The sequence below is a fragment of the Ambystoma mexicanum genome, chromosome 12 (assembly GCF_040938575.1).
Source record: "Ambystoma mexicanum isolate Mex_15411 chromosome 12, UKY_AmexF1_1, whole genome shotgun sequence".
Classification (NCBI taxonomy): Eukaryota; Metazoa; Chordata; class Amphibia; order Caudata; family Ambystomatidae; genus Ambystoma; species Ambystoma mexicanum.
This window is the reverse complement of record NC_090936.1, coordinates 351,273,424-351,293,443: the sequence shown is the minus strand read 5'-3', so window position 1 is coordinate 351,293,443 and position 20,020 is coordinate 351,273,424. Positions and strand designations below refer to the sequence as shown.

The following is a 20,020-nucleotide window of genomic DNA, read 5'->3' as shown; positions in this document are numbered from 1 at the left end:
AAATCTGTATCAGAACTCAGGACTTGAGAGTCCTTCGTAGGTTGTATGTTAATCACTGGTGCTCCATGGGTAATACCAACTGCATTGTGTGAGACAGGCATGGTTTCAAGAGAGATACAGATTCAAACATGTTTGTTTCAAACGTTTCAAATCCTTTATTTAGTAAGGTTCCTGGGTTGGTGTAATGCCTAACTGGCCCTAACTCTAAAGGGATGGTTGTCTTAACTGATGTTTCTAAAGGCCATCGATGTCTGATAGACCAAAATAAAAGTCTGTCTGTGTCTAAACCCTTTGCTTGTCATCACTTTTTACAAAAATGTGATAGGAAGTCTTTTAAAAAGGAACAACAGTGGGTCACCAGAAAATAGGAAACCATGGTTGGTTTAAGGTGTTCTTCTCACCAGGTGTAGTTTTGTCAATGTCACAAAAATGAGTACAATTAAAAAGGGCTGTTTGTAAGACCTTCTCGACAGAGCCCTTGCAGTATTCTCAAATGCTTTCAGTCTCTTTGGGGTTCCCTTCCCCAAGCTTCAATTCTTGCAACACTACAAAACAACAAGTCTCCAACTTTGCTAGGTCACTCGGAGTTCCCTTCCCCAAGCCCAGGCCCTTTTTGGTCAGCTTGTTCAGCTTGTCAGGATGTATCTTTCCTTTTATATACAGTTCTTTCACACACACTTCACTTGGGTTCAATCAGAGACTTTCAAACACGCCTGGTTCTTTGCTCCTCCTAGATGTTACCATTCTGATCTGTAACACCTGTCTTTATTCATTGCTCTTCCTTTTAAACCTTTCACCTTCAGGTGTTCCCTGCACCCCTTCCTGTTCTCCTTTGCTTCTTCCTAGTGTACACTTGCACCTTCCTTTTGCTGTTCCTTTTTTCCAACGGGCACTCTTTCACCTTCCTTTGCTTTCTTATCGTGCCTATTGGGCACCCTTTGCTTTCTTATTGTGCCTCTTGCTCAGATTACATACGTTCCTTTCCCTTAACGTGCACCCTTGCACCTGTCCGTTTCTTCCTCATACTTCCTGCACACTTGACACACTGTCCTCTCTTTACCGTGCACGATTTGCATTCTTTAAAAGTCTTTATTCACTTTTCCTCCTTTGCACTCTTCAAATGCCTTTCTTTCACTTTACTTTTCTTCTACACCGCTAGCGCAACTTCCTTTTTTCTCTTCCTCGCCGCTAGCGCAACTTCCTTCTTTCTATTTCTCTTATTCTGATTATTTCTTACACGTTCTGTCCTTCGTACAGTTTATCTCACTTTCCGCTTTGTGCCACTTTAAAATTGTGCCTTTCTCCCGCTCTGCTTCAGTCAAACGCACGCTCCCAAGTTTCTCTCCCTCTCACTCAACGGGCAGCGTCGTGTTGACAAGCGGACTCTCTGGATGCACAGGGTTGAGGTCAGTGTCTCACCAACTGCCCCATAGACACTCTTGCGACCGGCACACGTCCAAAGGGAGATAGCATTTTACCGAACGCCACCAGCAGGATACAGGCTCCCTTACTCCGGCTCCTTGGAGCCATGGCTCACTAGCCACACTGCAGCCCCTCACAAACACTGTGCCAGCGTCTCAGCACACCGCTCTCCTCCAAGCTTCAACTCCTGCTGCTCTCTGCTCCTTGTCTTCTCTGGTCCAGATAGCATCCCAGCTGGCTCTCCTTCTTGTGAAAAACCACATATTTCATAGTTGAAAAAACAGTCAAGTGGAGTCAGGTGTGAGTGGTCATTATTAAAGCCTGACCCTGCCTGACTCTATTGGTGGGACAACTGGAGTTCTTTCTATAATAGGTTTCCCTCACTTTCCCCATGTTGTTGAGTTTGAGTTGGAATTTATATTGCGCAAATCCAAAGGAACCAAGCAGCAAGCTGCATCTAGGCGCAGATCATGTCAAAAACGTGCAGGCATTACGGATTTATATGATCAAATATGTTTTCAATGTCAGCCAGGGATTCAGTCTGTCGTAGGTGGAGAGATGGAAGTAAGTTCCAGGCCTGAGGGCTGATCACCGAAAAGCGCCTGTCGCCCCAACAAGTGGTTTTAGATGGGGGGATCAGCAACAAACCTTGATCCATGGATCACAAGCAGCGTGTAGGATTGTAGGTCTTAATTTTTGATGTTAGGAATGAAGGCGCCAGACCATGAATGCACCTATAAACAAGACACACTAGTTTAAATTGAATCCGCTGCTGGACCGGCAGCTAATGAAGACTTCTGCGGAATTCAAAAACTGTCGATTTCCAAGGTAAGGAGAAAATCAGACGTATTGCTGAGTTCTGGACCTCTGCCAGGCACTTTAGCTGATATTTAGGTCTAGCTACCACAAGCACATTGCAGTAGTCCAGCCTGCCATTAACAAGGGTGACCACCACCACCGCCCGATCATGTTCAGATATCGGGGGGAGAACAGATTTTAAAGTCTTCAATTGAAAGTATACAGACTTAATAATCTGATTCACCTGTAAATTGCAGTCCAAATGGGATTGTGTTACACACACACACACCCAGAACACCAGGACACATCCAGGGATCACAACACTCGCACTGTTCACGGACGTACAACCCAGCAGCAACAGGGTGTACAACTTGCATGCCGCTGCAAGCTCCCGACAACAATGGGCACTGATGCATTCCGGCTGCGGTATCCATGGCGGTCCCGGCTGCGCTCAGATTGGCGGTTACCATGGAGATTGAGAGATGCACTTACGGCGCAGTTACCGACTCAGGTGACACGGACCTGCACACGTGACCGAATGGCCATGGCAACAGGATAAATGAATGCTGGATACTCTACGCACTGCTTCTCAGCTGTAATTCTACAGGCGCGTAGCGCTCACTGTGATTCTGACTCTTGGCTCAAATGGATCTTTGACCTTGCTTTGTTTCACGTATTTTGCCCTCGGAACACCCTTGACTGCGACAACCTTCTCCTACTTGGCTTACACGGACTGCCACGACTTCGGCTACGTGATTACGGACTGCCTCATTCTTTCCGTTTTGGCGCTCTTCTTTTACTTTCAATTACATTTGCCTTTTGGATTCTGTTAACGGATTGATTCAGACATCACGTTTGACCCCCACATCTCCATCCTTGGGGGCTCTCACAGACATCAGCTCAGGTGGCTACACACCTCATGCCTGTTAGGACCGGTTAGCCCAGTTGCCGGCCCTTTACTGATTACAACATTGCACCGCCTGGGCAGGGGAATAATAAGGATCCTGTTTCACCTTCTCCTTAGCACTTCTCCTCAGAATTCCAACCGGTAGGTGCCCCTTTTTTCCTCTCCCACATCTTGTTGTTGGTTTACTGAATTATATTTCAGTGCCACCTCTAGCCCTTAGCTCATCCCATTGTATAAATCGGCCATCCTGCACTAAATCCCCTAGGGTTTGTATTCCTAGCACCTGGAACCGATCCTTAAAGGAACTCTCAAATGTAAGTGGGATACCTATGACATTATACACTGGTAGTTTGGGCACAGAGCAAGGAGCAGCCTGTAACAGCTGCGTAACCCTCTCCCAGGCTCTGCATGTTATTTCCACCAGTTGGATCTCGCACTTCGGCGCCGTATCCCTATTGCCCCACAACAAACCCAGCAAAGCAGAGGGGTGGGCTAATGCCCTAGCTAATTTAGAGTGCAGGGAAGCAGGATTTGGAGGATCCCAGCCTGATATGTATTGCACTTGAGCAGCTAAAAAGTACAGATATAAGTCAGGGAGTTCCAAGCCCCCTACCCCATACGATCCAGTACGATTGCCATACGCAATTCTGGGTTGCTTGCCCGCCCACAATAATCTTATCATGAGTTTCCTGATACGGCCCAATAGCTGGTAGGAGGCCATATCGGGACATTAATGTATACGCAGAGAAGTTTAGGTAGCACCACCATTTTTGCCAATTAAATTCGTGCCGCCTGGGATAATGAAAGCCGTATCCACGACTCTACTTTCTACTCTAATCCCTCTAATGGATGGAGATAATTATCTCTATACAACTTATCCCTAACCGTAGATATCATAATACCAAGGTACCAAATACCCTATGGACACCACCAGAATCCCTATCCTATATCATCCCTCTTCACCACCAGGGTCAAGGGGAGCACCTCTGATTTCTCCCAGTTGATCCGAAGCCCGGATAGTTCCCCAAATCTAGTCACCTCCTGCATCAGCGGGGGCAAGTTCTGGCGAGGGTACTTAACATAAAGGAGAACATCGTCCGCGTACAGAGAGATAATGGAGAGGTGTGTGCATGCAAAAATACCCTACTGCGCATGTAGTTCTCTAACGCGACACGCCAGGGGTTCCTTCACTAAAGCAAACGGGACCGGGGAGAAAGGACTCGTGTCTCATGCCACGCGAGGGATATATCTGCGCTGAGACGAGGCCATTGGTGTATATTGCAGCTCTCGGCGCCGAATCTAGGAGTTTAACCCATCTGATATACGTCTGTCCCAGCCCAGACCGCCGAAGGACTTCAAACAAAAAGGACCATTCAACCGAATCAAACGCCTTTTCCGCGTCTAAGGCCGCCACCAACATTGGTATTTCTGGATTAACGTTATATAAGAGGGTAACCAGGCGCCGTGAATTATTTTGAGTAGAACGCCCAGGAATAAATCCTGCTTGATCCGGTAACACCAAGGCTGGCATATGTGGGAGTAACCGTTTGACAAGCACCTTGGCCAGGATTTTATTATCCGTGTTTACAAGTGAAAGTGGCCTATAAGAGGACAAACGCTGGGGATATATGACCCGTTTTAACCAATTGTCAGTGGAAACGGCCTGGCCTAAGTATAAAAAAGCAGTCGTCTTCTACAGAGAACTAAGCGACCCCATGAAGGACGCGTTGGCATAGTACCCTCCTTGCCAGCCCAGTACCCGGACCTGGTGGATTTGGCCCTCCAGGTAGATGCCCGAAGGGCTGAACGTAAGACGGAGACCGGAAGGAGTCCTAGTTTGCCCTTCTCTCCCGGTCCTCCTTCTAGCGAGACCTCAGGGGGGCCTATGCAAATAGGAGGGATCCGCTGCCCAATCACCGCCACAGAAAGGGAACGACACAGGACTACCAATGCCTGCTTCTATTGTGGCTTAAATGGCCATTTTGTCAAGGAATGTCCAAGGCGCCCAAAACCTAAGCCATCAGCTTTTCAGAAGGCTCGTCCCTAGACCTGGGGGCACAGATGAGCCTACACTCGACCCCTTCATTGCCGAACCATGATCTCACGAGACCCATGTTGATCCACACCCTTTTGCTGTCCACAGACGACACTACACACCAAATCCAGCTAGTGATAGACTCTGGCACCATGGGCAACTACATAGACATTTCTCTGGCGGCATCCCTCAACCTGCCCTTACAAAACAAAAGACACCCTGAACCGTTACAAGCAGTTGATGGTTCATTACTGGTCTCGAGGCCTATCAAACAACAGACAGCAGCTTTGACATTAGTCATTCATGATACCCAGAGAGAGGCCATTTGTTTTGACCTGATCCCTACACCCCATTCGCTATCATCCTAGGTATACCCTGTTTAAGGGTTCACAAACCGATAATCGACTGGTCTCAGGGCCAAGTATTCTTTGAATCATCTTATTGTGAGGAACGTTGGATTGCTACCCCTGATAGCCTTGCCTCGCTATCCCAAGCTCCAGTTGCCCTTGCTCAGTTAACACTGCAGGACCACCAGGTAACGATCCATGACCCCCCGGACCATGTTGTGGGAACCATCACTTCCAGCATCTGGAATACCACGATTTCTTGGAGGTGTCCAACAAGGGTTGTGTGGAACATCTCCCTCCACATCGGCCATACGACTGCCCCATTGACCTTGTCCCTGGGGCAGTCGTGGCATGTGGGCCTATTTAATCATTTTCCCCATCGGAAGACCAGGCCCTGAAAGAATATCTATAGACCTCCCTCCGGCTGGGGCACATTCGGCCTTCACAATCCCCTGCAGCCAGTCCCATCTTTTTTGTGCCAAAGAGAGAAGGCGACTCAACCAAATAACCATAAAGAACCGGTATCCCATACCACTTATTAACCCTTTACTTGATCAACTGACCCATGCGACAGTCTTCACCAAATTCGATCTCAGTGGAGCCTACAACCTGGTCCGTGTAAGGAGGGGCGATGAGTGGAAGACTGCCTTCTATACCCGGCACGGCCTGTATGAATATATACGGTTATGCCTTTCGGCCTCTGTAATGCCCCTGCAACATTTCAGAGGTTTATGAATGACCTGTTTCACAATCTCATAGGCACCTCTGTAATTGTCTACCTAGACGATATACTAATCTCTTCCCCTTCTGTCCATGTACATGTGACTCATGTCCCAGAGGCTCTCACCCGACTCGAGGCCTACGCTCGCTATGCAAAACCCAAAAAGTGCCTTTTCCATGCCACAGAAGTGGACTTTTTGGGGTTCCACATCACGTCCAATGGCCTCTCTATGAACGCATCCAAAGTCACTACCATCCTCGATTATCTCAGTTTTTTCCACCATTGCCGCCCTCTAACCAGACCCACTAGCCCACAGAACCCGTGTGTTTGGATCCCGGCACAGCAGGAGGCCTCCATGGCCTTGAAGGCCTTGAAGACCGACTTCACCACCGCCCCTATTCTACAGCACCCTAATGTAGAACTACCATTTGTGGTGGAGGCCGATACATCATCCTATGCTTTGGGCGCGGCCCTTTCTCAGAAATGCCCGACCACCGGGCTCCTGCATCCAGTAGCTTATCACTCCCGCAATGATCACGGTCTATTCAGACCACTGTAATCTGCAAGACATTGCAGCCTTGAAATGCGTCAACAGTCGACAGGTCCGGTGGCATCTGTTCTTTTCTGCCTATGATTTTGTCATACGTCATCGCCCCGGTGTCGTCAATGGTAAGGTGGACGGCCTATCGCGTCTACCGGGTGGGGAGTCTCTCCCAGTGTTTCCCGACTCTCTGTTGGATAAGAAGCATTTTGTTTGTCTTTGTGCACCACCTGCGTGTCTGCTTACTACCATACGTCAGTGGGTTTCCCATCACCCCAAGTCAGCCCAAGACTGGAATCCGTTTTTTTACGATGGTTTACCATTCGTGCAAAACAGGCTGTACCTACCTACCCAAGACACGTGCAGTCGAGCCCTTGAGTGTTCCCATGATGCACGTGTTAATGGTCATCCAGGCCAGAAACATACTCTAGCCCTACCCCAGCGATGGTGTTGGTCGCCCACAACCCACAATGTGTAAGGACGTCTGTAAATAGGTCAATAATTGCTCAATTTGGGCCCAGTGCAAGCACCGTATGGGGTATCCCCTAGGCCCGCTACAACCGATGCCCCTTCCGATTAGACCATGGCATACAGTAACCATGGATTTTATCACTGATATGCCTAAGGTACAGGGCTATGACATGATATGGGTGGTTGTGGATGCGTTCACAAAGATGGCATACTTCATCCCTTGCATGGGTATACCTTCAGCCCCCGCTTTGGCTGGCCTGTTCTTCCGTTCCATCTTCTGTCTCTTTGGCCTCCCTTCCATTCTGGTCTCGGACCGGGATTCCCAGTTCACCGCAAGATTTTGCCAGGCTCTCTCAAAACTCCTGGGTATTGATGCACGGTTCTCATCTTCTTACCACCCAGAAAACCGATGGGCAAACCAAACGCGTCAATCAGACGCTCAAACAGTATTTACGCTGTCTGTCCCTACAATACCAGAACTCATGGTACAAAGTTTTGCATATCGCTGAATTTGCTTACAACAAAGCCCCTCATTCTTCCACCGGTTTCTCTCCTTTCTATGCACTTTATGGCCAACATCCCTGTATACTGACTTTTCTCGATCCACCAGCTTCACACTCCCTTGCTGCCAACGCATGGTTTAGGGACCCGACGGCCATCCAGGGCTAGACCCTCACCCATTTCCGGGAGGCCCAGGCTGCCATGTTCCGCGCAGCAGACAAGAAACACGATCAGGCCCGCGCTTACGGTGTCAGCAACAGGGTATGGCTGTCCACCAGACACCTCTGCATACCTGGCTACTGGAAGCTGCTTCCCCGTTTTGTAGGTCCCTACAGGGTCACCAGAGTCATTAATGCGGTTGTGTATCGCCTGTCCTTGCCTGCTGCCTGGCACCTTCATCCTGTTTTTCATACCTCCCTGCTGAAGCCCTGTCCTCCTTACACTCGGATGGTATTGCCCCCAAGGGGGGAGTGGTGTGTCGATAGAAGCTGTCCCATGGCCTGCTCAGCCCCCAAGAGGTTCTGGATGAGGCAGAGGCATAGGAGTATATTGTAGGGACTCGGGGTGCCTATAGGGGGGAGTGGGGTGTCGATAGAAGCTGCCCCATAGCCTGCTCAGTATAGGCTTTCATGTAGATTGCGCTGGGAGTGAGATACCATTTTAGAAAATATCAGCCATTTTGAAACCCAGGCCTAGCACCGCACTGTAGCCAGTCAGCAGGCCCGTGCCCAGAATAGGGAAATACGAGTGTTCATGCAGGGTCGGATTGTAGCGTAGGCAGCAGTGAGAAAGACCAAACCCGCAGAGACTCATAAACTTTTAATTGTTTCATAATGTTAGCATTTGTATCTCAGAAGGAATTTGCCCTGCAAGGTCATGACAGGACTGAGAGCTCCTTGCGAAAAACGACCCCACGAGAAGTTATAGTGCCCAGATGCCCCCGTCCCAAGACTCCAGCATTCCAGTGTACCGGTCAGTCCCAGACCACCGACCATAATACTGTTAGTGTGCTAATCCATCAGAAAGATCATAGCAGAGTTCATCCCACCTAGGGTCCCTGTGATTTTCGCTGCGAGGGAGGGAAAGTAACAAATTTAAGCTTGGGGTGGGAAGAACTGGAACAGCGCTGATGTGTCTCAGATTGAGCAGGGGTTTAGAGTTATTGTGACCTCGAAAGTAGCCTCTGCACCCACGTCTGCAGTACCAGGTGCGCATTAGGCTATAGATAGGAGATGTGCTAAATTGTTTTTATAATTGGCAATTAGGAGCCCTTCGTTTGATGATGTACGAAGAAGGATCCCACGTGGAAGAAGGACAGTCGAAGCTGGGACCAATGTCCTGACATCCCCTATGGAGCAGGTTACCTATGTATAGGTCACACCAACCAGCTATGTGGATTTGAAACCTATGTGACGTACATCAGCTGTGATGCTTTTTACCTTTAAAATCTAATGCTCGTGATGATTACGCTAGAGTGCTCCGTGGCAGCAGAGTTACTTGGGCAAAAAGCATAATTTTCCCTGTACACAAATGGGGACCCAGGGATGACCCCAAGAATTATCGCGCACTCGCTGTGCTAGATGCCCCTGTAAAATTATTTACAGAATGCTACTCGTGGAACTCAATGATTGGGCGGCTCAACACCAGCTGCTAGTACTCAATTAAACAGATTTCAGAAATAGATCATCTACCTTAGATGACAGGCTAGTCTTAATAACTATAATTGAATGTGCTTGGAATTTGAATGAGCAACCTGCCTATGTGGTTTATATTGACTTCAGCGCTACATTTGACACAGTTTAACTGGGAAAATCTTTGGCTCAAACTACACCTTTGGGGTATCCCAAATGGCTTGTTACAGATAATCGTACAACTGCATTCTAACACCTCAGTAACACTCAGACTGCCAAATGGGAGAACTCACAAGCTCTATACCCACGTATGTAGGGTTAAACAGGGCTGCATCCTGGTCCCAATTTTATTTAACTTACACCTAGCAGATTTGCCCTCTGCAATTCTTTCTAAGAAGGTATATCCCCCAAAGCCGTGGCTCCAAACATCTCTATTGGCTCGAGTATGCCGATGACTTAATTCTCATTGGCCTAACACCTAGAAGTCTTCAAGAGCAGTTGAATAGCTTGTGCTCCTACGCAGAATGCAATAATCTTACAGTGAATACCAGCAAATCTAAGGTAATTTTTTTCTCCCAGGTAGTAAATCTGTCAAAAATAACTACATACTGAGATTACAAGAATAGGTATTGGAGACTGCAATGGGAAAAACTTGCATAGAAGTCCGTAGGTAATCAAGGGTTTTTAGAAAATTTGCCAGTGAATATGGAGAATTTTCGTTTATATCATTGATCACCATATACAAGGCAAAAATTGTACTATGCTGGCATATAGAATAGAAGTATGGGTCAAAATTATGAGGTTACATTTAGAAAACCTGAGAGCTACTCCCTGAAGGCGATCTTCAATCTACCTAAACATCTTCCGGTAGAGTTCATTTTAGGTGAATTTAGCATCTGTTCAGTTCGATTCATGAAGCTATTGCGCTGTTTAAAGTGCTCTTGGAAATGTATCAACTCTAGCAGTAACTTGCTAAATAATCTCATCAAGATTGTGGCGGTAAGGGCAAGTAGAGATAGTAAGAGCTATTCTATTTGTAGGATCCTGAAAACAGGGTTCACTTGTTGCAACAGATTCCATTTGTAACCACTTGAGATCCCTTTAAGAAAGTTTGGGAGATTAGCCAAAGGAATAGTAACTTTAAATCGGGAGCCGAATAACACTGATTTGGCAACTGAATTTAGCAGTAGTGATGCACTTCCTCATATACCCAAACTTACCAGTACACCGAATTATATAAAGAGGGTGAGGTTTTTTGTCTCCCTACCGCTGAAGCCCCTTCAGCTGGGATAATAATAGATATTCTGAAACTTCCATGAGGAAACACTTTATCAGCTGTCACTTTGATAAATAAATCAAGCCATTGGGTGAATATGAAATTGACCGGTCCTAAAATGTACCCCTGTGCGATCTTTTTAGTCAGAAGGGTTAGGTGTGTGGGACACACTCCAAAAAGTGTACATTGGGATTTTGCTGTAGTCACCTTTGTGAATCCCTCTCTGTTTAACTCTAACTTGACTAGTAACTGTTTATCAAGTGGTCATAGACACAATAGTAGGCTGGTCTCTCTGGCTTATTTCTACCCTCCCACTAATTCCTCTTTTGGCTACCAAGGTAGCTAGCTGTAAGACATCATATCTGTCACGTCAACAGCACATTGCTAGCTCAGAGGACAGAAGCTTTCATTTTGTTCATCCATATTGGAGCCCAACTGACAAATCTATTGAGTGGTGTCAAACGGATTGGTGAGTGGGCGGGTTGTTGCAATATCCAATCAATTCAAAGTTTTATCCACGATTGACAAGATAGATGTTAAATGTTAAAGATATTTGTACCGCGCAACGTCACCAATGGAATTGGTCCCCAGGCGCTCTGGCAGATCTGTAAATGCTAAGGTGGGATGGGTTAGTAAGGTGAAGAGGGAGTAGGATAGTGGGAGGAGTGGTGTTCTGTTGGCAGCTTCAACTCGGTAAACACGGGGTGCTGAGCTTTGGTGCGGGAATTGGATCGGTGTCAGTCCGCGTGTGCTGTTGCTCCGGCTTATTTGTTGTTGCAGTGTTGTGAAGTGCGTGCGGCTTGTTGTGCGAGAGGTGGTTGTGTGAGTTTTTTGAGTGAGATAAGTATGCAGAGTTTGAGCTTATATTGGTTAGTGGGTTACCTGATCTTTTGCATGCTAACATTCACAGTTTTGTCTAAGTGTAGCACTTGTTGACCTTCACAGTCCTATCTAGATGCGGCACAGGCTAATGTTTGGAACTCTAAGTGTGGGACATGCTAACATTCAGGTTTCATCTAGGTGCGGGTATGCTATCCTTCAATCAAAATCCTATCTAGATGCGACGCAAGCTAATGTTCACCTTTCAAGTGTGGCATAGGCTATTCTTCAGGTTTCACCTAGGTGCGGGCATGTTAACATTCAAAGTCCTATCTAGATGCGACGCAGGCTAAAAGTCACAATTCTACCTAAGTGTGGACATGCTAATATTCACAAGTCTATCTAAGGGTGGACATGCTAATATTCAAAGTCCTATCTAGATGCGATGCAGGCTAATATTCACAATTCTATCTAAGTGTGGACATGCTAATATTCACAATTCTATCTAAGTGTGGGCATGCCAATATTCACAGCTCTATCTAGGTGTGGACATGCTGACATTAACGTTTCACCTAGGTCCGGTGCTAGGTGACATTGATAGGTAAGTTAGTATGTAATGGAAGACTATTTCTACAATTCTGTCATGAATAGGTTCAGTCTGGTAGTCACAAATCTTTCCGAGTATACCTGGTGTGAGACTGTGGCAGCCTATGTTATTGGGAGGTAAAATAGAGTGGCAGGGGTTTTCTGGAGTAGAGTAATTGCTCTACTCCTCACCCATGCCACACTCAAAGTTTTTGTTGGTGTCTTTTGACTGCTGGCTTCTCTGGCTTCCCCTGCTGACATCGGCAGACACATCTTGGAGCCGCCTATGAAGGAGCCGCCCTTAGCCGCAGGGGGTGCCGGGCAGAGGTCTGCCCTGGGAAGGTCAGTTATGATCATGCAGACTTGCCAATCAGGGAAGGTGGGTGGGTTGGAGGGAGGGAGAGGAGGTGGCTGGCATGAGGAAGCTGCGGCGAGTAGGGCCGGTTCCTGGATGGCGCAGGATTTTTTCTCCCAAATAGCAGGCCATGGAGGGTTGCGGGGGCAGTCTCACTCACCTGGGCCCATGATGAAAAGAGCAGCCAGGAGTTCGCTGCGGTCTGTACACCGAGCGCAACATTATGAAAGCACCAATCAGGGACACGCTAGGGGCTGGGAGGCGGGCGGAGGGAGGGAGAGGGAGGTGGCTGGCATGAGGAAGCTGCTGCGAGTAGGGCCGGTTCCTGGGTGGCACAGGCTTTTTTTCCCCAAATAGCAGGCCATGGAGGGTTGCGGGGGCCGTCTCACTCCCCTGGGCCCATGATGAAAAGAGCCCCAGTCTCAATCTTTGTGGAGGTTTCCAGTATTGGATGCAGGCTCCAACATATGGATACAACTGTCTTTCTTTCTTGGAATATTGTGGGATCCAAGTCTAAATTTCAGAATCCTGATACTGTGATCTGTCTAAAACAATTTAATGCTGTCCTACAGCAAGACTATCTTTACGGCAGCTTTCAAGAACAATAGAGGGTGTTGTTCTGGAGGCTTCATGATTATGGCCACGGTATCCTTGGATTGTAGTATCAAGGTCATGGACACCAAAATGAATTATGCCCAACTGATTAGGTTAACCCTGAGTAAGGGTGATAGTCTTGCAATTTTTCATTTCTATAATAGCCCTCATAAATTGGAACAAAATACATTGCTCCAATTTAGGGACTTTTTGGATGAAAAAGTGAGCTACCAGTTGGACACTAACACCCCTTTGTTTTTAGAGGGTGATTTTAATGCTAAGCTTGCAATGGGCTTCCTGAGGGACTATATGATGAATTCAAGATGCAGGATACACGTATGTTTGCTAATGGGCTATTATTTTGCTTGTGGCTTATTTGAATGGTGCTTGCGCTCATTGAATGGATGTGTACAACCAGACATAGCGGGGTGGGCAACTTTTAGGAACCATCATGACATTTCGACTATTGATTATTTTTGTATAACTGCCAGACACTGGCACATGATTGAGGAATTTAAGGATATGAGTGAACCCTGTAGCAATCATTGTACATTTTCCAATTTGTCTGAGCATCACTTGGCAGCAGAGCAGCATACTCGCAAATTTTATGAACCATATTTTCCAGCTGGATGTCAACCTTGTCTGCAAGAGAAAGATAAAATGGGCCAAAACAGACAGTACCAGAATCCATCACAAAGTGTTGGCCCCAACTATGCCTTTCATTATATCCATCCTTGAGGATGTGAATATTGGGTATTTTCCAACAAGACTATGCTGGGAAGAAGTCCTGATATAGAGGTTGGTTTAATGAAGATTGAAAATTGATCAAGAGGGCACTTCTCTCTACTTTAAGAGCTGTTGGAACAACTCAAATTGACAAAGTTCAGACAAGAGCTAAATGCAAGGCATCCGTGGAGAGACCTAAGATAGAGCTTGATGAGCAGCCATGGGAAAATGTTGTTGAATCCACATCCTCCAGGGTCAGAAACGACTGTTGAAGCTGGGGTCTTGGTTGACCATTTTCCCAATTTATATCATGGGTTAACAGAGCCATTGGAAATGATAGGCCCTTAATTGGCACTAAACTTTTCCCTGAAAGAGGTGGTTTTGGCTATCCCTAATCAAGCACACAATCGGGCCCGGGTCCAGGTTGCTGTCCCTGCAGACCTTTTTTCAAGATTTTCTTGAATTGCGGGCTCCATTATTAACAGCTAGCTTTAATGCAATGTTGAAGTGTGGTGTTATACCCCTGTCATTGAAATTAGCTATCATCGTTCCTACTTTTGAAAAGGGAGATTGTGCCAGCCCAGTAGCTTATAGGTCAATATCCCTATTGGGCACAAAGTTCAACATTTTTGGGAGTGTAGTGTTGGCGCATTTGGAAGACTGGATTCTAACAAATTCTATACTTTCAAATATCCAGTTTGGTTTTAGACCGTGTTTGGGTGCAGGGGATCAAGCTCTCACCCTGTATGTGCTGGTGGCACAATTGGTATACATCAAAAAGGAGCCAATATTTCTTGCATTCATGGACCTGAGCACTGCTTTTGGTACAATTAATAGGGACAAATTGTGGATGGTGCTCAGGTCCATGGACTGTCCTGTGGAACTGTTGACTGTGCTCCAGAAAGTACACAGGAATAATCGAACATGTGTGCGGTATCGTGAGTGGGGACAATGCACACTATTTTGCCGTAAAGCTGGGAGTGTACCAGGGCTGCATATTGGCCCCTGTTTTTATTCACCCTTTACATTATTATTATTTATTTTTGATCAATGCCTATGGCTATAAAAAACAAGCCTTTATTTCCAACATGTATATTTGATTTATTATCAACCAAAGAAACAACAATTAACAGTAGACATCAGTATTGGCAAAGGCTCAAAATGGCACAATTCATTGCAGTGTTAAGAGAGAAAAAAAAAAAAGGAAGAAATCATAAGTTATCACAAAGCTCGTTCATTGCGTTATTTGGCCTTGGGATCTGAAGACCAGCAGATAGAAGCTTTATTTTGGGAAAGTGCGCCAGCTTATAGTTCAGTCTAGCCAATGGGCGGTTGGGGGCTTTTGCGTGAGAGCTGGATAGCGTTCTGAGTAGGCCATGAAAGGGGCCCAGGGGTTTCGGGAGGAATTGAGTGCTGTAATCTTTTCCACTATGACGATGTCCCAACACTTGGCCCACCATAGTGGAAGAGAGGGGCCCTCAGGGTGCTTCCAAAGACGGGTGAGGGCTATCTTGGCTAATGTTAACAATTGTGTGCACAAGCGGGCCTCGTTCCCTGACAGCGGCAAGTCCCTGTCCCCCGTGTCCCCCAGCAGGATGATTCCGGGGTCCCACGGGATGCTGAGGCCCGTGATTGCCTGGCCGTGGTTCAGTACCCCTTTCGAGTAGTGTGCTGCTTTAGGGCAGTCCCATAGGAGATGGAACAGCAATCCTTCTTGCGGGCAGCCTCTCCAGCAGTTCGGTGATGAGCTTGATTTGAACAGTTGAGATGGCGTGATGTAATACCTGTAACACACCTTATATCCGCCTTCCCTGTTGGTAAAGCATTGGAAGCTTTTATGAAGCCTAGACCATATTCTGCTCCATGCTTCTGGCTCCAGGGGGCGCCCCAGGTCCCTCTCCCAGTTCAACATGTATCTTTCTTTCGACTCTGGGTTGGTCTTTTCCAAGAGTTTGTAGAGAGTGGATATCTTGCCCCTGGGAGGGGAGGATGTCAGTGTGAGTTCTAGGGGTGTTAGATCCCTCGAGCTTCATTCTTTGAAGATGCGCTGAGAGCTCCAGTGGCGAATCTGTGAGTAGCAGAACCTTTCCTCTTCAGGGATGTTAAACCTCACTTTGCAGTCCTCAAACGAGAGGGGCTGACCCTCCTCCAGAAAGTCTGAGATCTTGTAGAGACCACCCTCTTTCCACTTGGCGAAGCTGCGGTTGCAAAGGCCAGGGGAGAAACCCGGATTGCCCCAGATTGGGGTCAGTGGACCTAGCGAGCTTTTGGTTCCCCATTTCCCGGCCGCGGCCCTAAAAAAAAGAAAAACAAGCCTTTTACATACACAACAAAAGAAGAATACAATTAATAAAATGTCATTAAAAGTTTTTTTCAAAGTCAACCAAGTCTCCTAAAATTCAGCATCACAAGAAAAACTTAATATTATTCATACATAATAAAACAGAGCTCTATCACCCCGTAAGGAAATCAAGTTAATTTGGTGGTTGCATCGATTATACAACAGACCTGCGTAATAAACAGGGCTGAAGCTTCTCCCAAACCTGAGTGGTTGCTTCCGTAACAACCAATGATTCCGCTGTCATAATTATAGACCAGAACTGGTCAGATTCAATTGATCCAGATGATGAACAAAAACGTGCACACCCCTTTGTATACAGACCGGTGAGCTTCTTACATGCAGTTAGAACATGTCAAGTGGTCTCAACGCTAATCATACACAGCCTGCACAGTCTCATTCCTCTGGAGACCCCTACCATGCACCAATATATTCCAACACAGGTAGGATATTTAACATCAAATACAGAATAAATCGCCTTAGTGGGAGGGGACACAACTTAATGAAATAGCTGCGCAGCTGCCCATATTCAAAGCACTGGGTTGCAAATTTGCCATAGTGATTTTTTGTGTGACGATAGTCCATAGATCTAACTCTATCCCACAAACCTTGGGTTTATATGCATGATTTCTGATGTCCTCATTGTCAAAAGAGGCCAACACAATGTTTTCTAAGATCTCTCGCAGCCCAGTCATCTTTTACGAAAGCGCAAGTGAGCCTCGATTACAGATAGTATTCTAGTAGACCCCGATAACTCTGCTGCATTCTTCATACTTAGATAGAGTTTACAGCACCTCACTTTTCTCAAGGTATGTAATGAAGTGAGTCCCAACTCCATTCTTATTGCCTCCATGGGGACCGGCATAGGCAATCCCAGGAGTGACCTAAGGATCATCCCTATCAAGCTGTCAAGCCAACCCGCATACTTTTTTCCGGGATGGTCTGGAGCCCATATAGGATACATGGGACAATTGATGTCTTGTAAATTTCCCTTAGTCCCTCAATCGAATCACCACCTACTCTCTTGATGAATCCCTTTAGGCTCAGCCATCTTCGCAGTGCTTTACATTCATGGTTTATACAAAGCCCTTTTAGACTTCAAGCGGATTATTCCAGATTAGGAAATAGGGCTTTCCCTATTCTAATCATGCCGTTTCAATAGCCGTACCCCAAATGTACTCCAAAAGGTTATTAAAGTGTATACCCAGTTCATGACCGACATGAATTTAAAGGTCAACTCAGTAAAATCTGCCGCCATGGCATGTGCCCGATGGAAAAAAGTCATAAAAATTAATAAAATGTTGAATAATGGGGCAGTCATGCTCAGGGTTTATGAATTTGATTATTTAGGTATGCGCTTCTCTTCAACTATGACAGGAAAAGCCCATGTCAATAAGCAAAAAGCACTGATGAGCTAATCTCTAGGGGGTGTCTCTCATTTCATGGCACTGTGTCAGGGCCACCCCCTTCAAATGATGCTTAAAGTCTATGATAACCGGACAAAGGCAGCGATTAACTATGGTGCCTTGTTATGGGGTCATGTGAACATGACAAAGTTCTGAATCATAGAGAATACATTTTTTAAAAGGTTATTGGGTCTTTCTAGCTCTGCACCAAATTGTGCAGTTCACGCGGAATTGGGTGCTGGATTTCTTGAAGATGAATGGCGTTTGGCCCCACTTCTCCACTGGTTGCGTATTTGGGCTCACCCTAAGGTAGCCCTTACTAAGTACATAATTAAGGAACATTCCATGGCTGTGTTACATTAAATTGGGTTTTTCTCAGACTAATGCACCAGCACTTTTTCTACTTGGTATTATTTTGAACAATGAAAGAAAAGGATGGGTTTCCCCTTAATCATGGACGTGGGGAGCATTAAAGATAAAAAAAAAACAGACAAAGTGGTCACACAAGAGAAAATTATGATTTAAATTAAATTCAATAGACTCACATGTGTGGAAGGAGGGGATGAGCTCAGGTCAGTATAGTTTATCTAAACATATTTTATTAATATCATAGACGTAATTACAAATAAAATGTATATAAGGATCTGAACATTTCTACAAAATATCCAAATCAAGTCCTACCTAAAATAGCAATATAACATCTATTGGTGAACACATATCGCCTTGAACATCACCATATAGAAATAAGTGATAAAATGCTAAAGTGCATAAGTAGTAGACTAGTCTCAGATTCGTCTCATCCGTAATTCATTAAGACTAGTCACAGTATGTATTAGTATAATATGATGTTAATAAAATATGTTTAGATAAACTATACTGACCTGAGCTTATACCCTTTGTCCACACATGAGTCTACTGAATTTTATTTAAATCATAATTTTCTCTTGTGTGACCACTTTGTCTGTTTTTTTTATTATTTTGAACAATGGCCACAAAAATTAATATGAGGCCATTTGTAAAACTGTTGTCAAGAACCAGCTCGAATCTAGAGAATCGTAAAGAAATGCCAAGCGTTCTCAGGGGCAACCCCAAAATAAATGGCAAGAGTGTCAGTTGACAAGGTTTCTGGAGGGCAATGATTTTGTATTACTCTATCATTTCACTAAATTCTGGATCTCCTGGAGTGAAATTCTGGTTTGAGAACTCTGATCCTGCTTGAACTGAAATGGCTGGGCAGAAAAGTTGAATTAATTATGTGATTAATGTGCAGCATTTTGTTGAATATATTTTACATTGATTGTATTTATTCTTGTTTTGTCTATGGCTTTAACAAAATGAATTTAAAAAAATTCCAATGTTGCACCAAAGAGACACCAATTTTAGTTCCTATGCTCTATTTTTTCCTACTGATGTGCTATTGCTTTTGTTCTAGGAGCCGTTGTTTGCTGCTCGAGTTGTGTACGATCTTCTGTTCTATTTTATTGTCATCATCATTGTGCTGAATCTCATTTTTGGAGTCATCATTGATACTTTTGCTGATCTCAGAAGTGAAAAGCAGAAAAAAGAAGAGGTTTTGAAGACAACTTGTTTCATATGTGGTAGGTATTGCAGTTATTTGGAAGGACCTTTACATGAAACAAAAGTGTGTTGCATGGATGGGTAGATTCTAATGGAAGGATGAATACGAGCATAAACCTCAAGCTAACTTCTTCCCAGTGCATTGAACATTTTGTGGGGATGTGTGGACAATCTCTGTAAATTTAGTTGTACAACATTGCTCGAATAAATAGTGAAGGACATGTTTTAATGGACCTGGTGCTAAAAGCTTGTAGAGCAAAATAATTTTCCAAAGATCAGTAAGATTTCTAACAAAATGTTTGGAATAGCCAGGTTCTGGTTTCATGGTAGAGAATACACCAGGAAGACCTGTCTTTTGATAAAGCTATCATCTCAGACAGCAATTGCCACTTGCCTGAAATGAATGTGGTTGCAATTCTTTTTTAAAAAAAACTATTTAACATTTTAGAGAACAAGATCCAATACAACAACAAAATATCTTAGCAAATGGCACAAATCGCAAAATACATAACAGTATAATTGAAGACCAAAATTGTCTAACAGTATGGACCTCCATAATGACCATAAAACAACAATTGCAAATACTAGAAAAGATTCACGACACACAGCCACAAAGACAAACAACATAAAAACACACATCCAAACAGTCCATCACCACCCCCCACTCAAAGAACTGAACATCAAACCCGGAATCCACACAGTCAACCATACAGGTCATTAAAAGGCCCCCAAATCCGACGATAACTCCCCTCCCGTCCTTGACCAATAAACATAACTCTATCATATTTCGACAAGACTTGCATCTCAAAAAGCCATTCCTCCACACCAGGTTTCTTCCTAGACTTCCAAACTCGCAATATCTGTTTCATTGCCAAAACCACACCTCTGTTAATCCAGTCCGCATCTTTCCTAGCCCTATCCCCTCTCCCCTTGTTGGACAGTAATATGGTCGAAAGGAACGTACGCGGA

The 20,020-nt window shown here is 45.3% G+C and overlaps 1 protein-coding gene across 9 annotated transcripts in view; it reads left to right on the top strand.

The window, feature by feature from the left end:
• The window catches only part of ITPR2 (inositol 1,4,5-trisphosphate receptor type 2), a 4,412,221-nt gene that overhangs the window by 4,204,017 nt on the left and 188,184 nt on the right, over nucleotides 1-20,020 (top strand). For all 9 annotated transcript variants that reach the window (XM_069628470.1, XM_069628469.1, XM_069628465.1 and 6 more), the window contains one exon: nucleotides 18,906-19,071. In XM_069628470.1, the coding sequence (XP_069484571.1) occupies nucleotides 18,906-19,071 (166 nt within the window). The remainder of the gene's footprint in view (nucleotides 1-18,905; nucleotides 19,072-20,020) is intronic.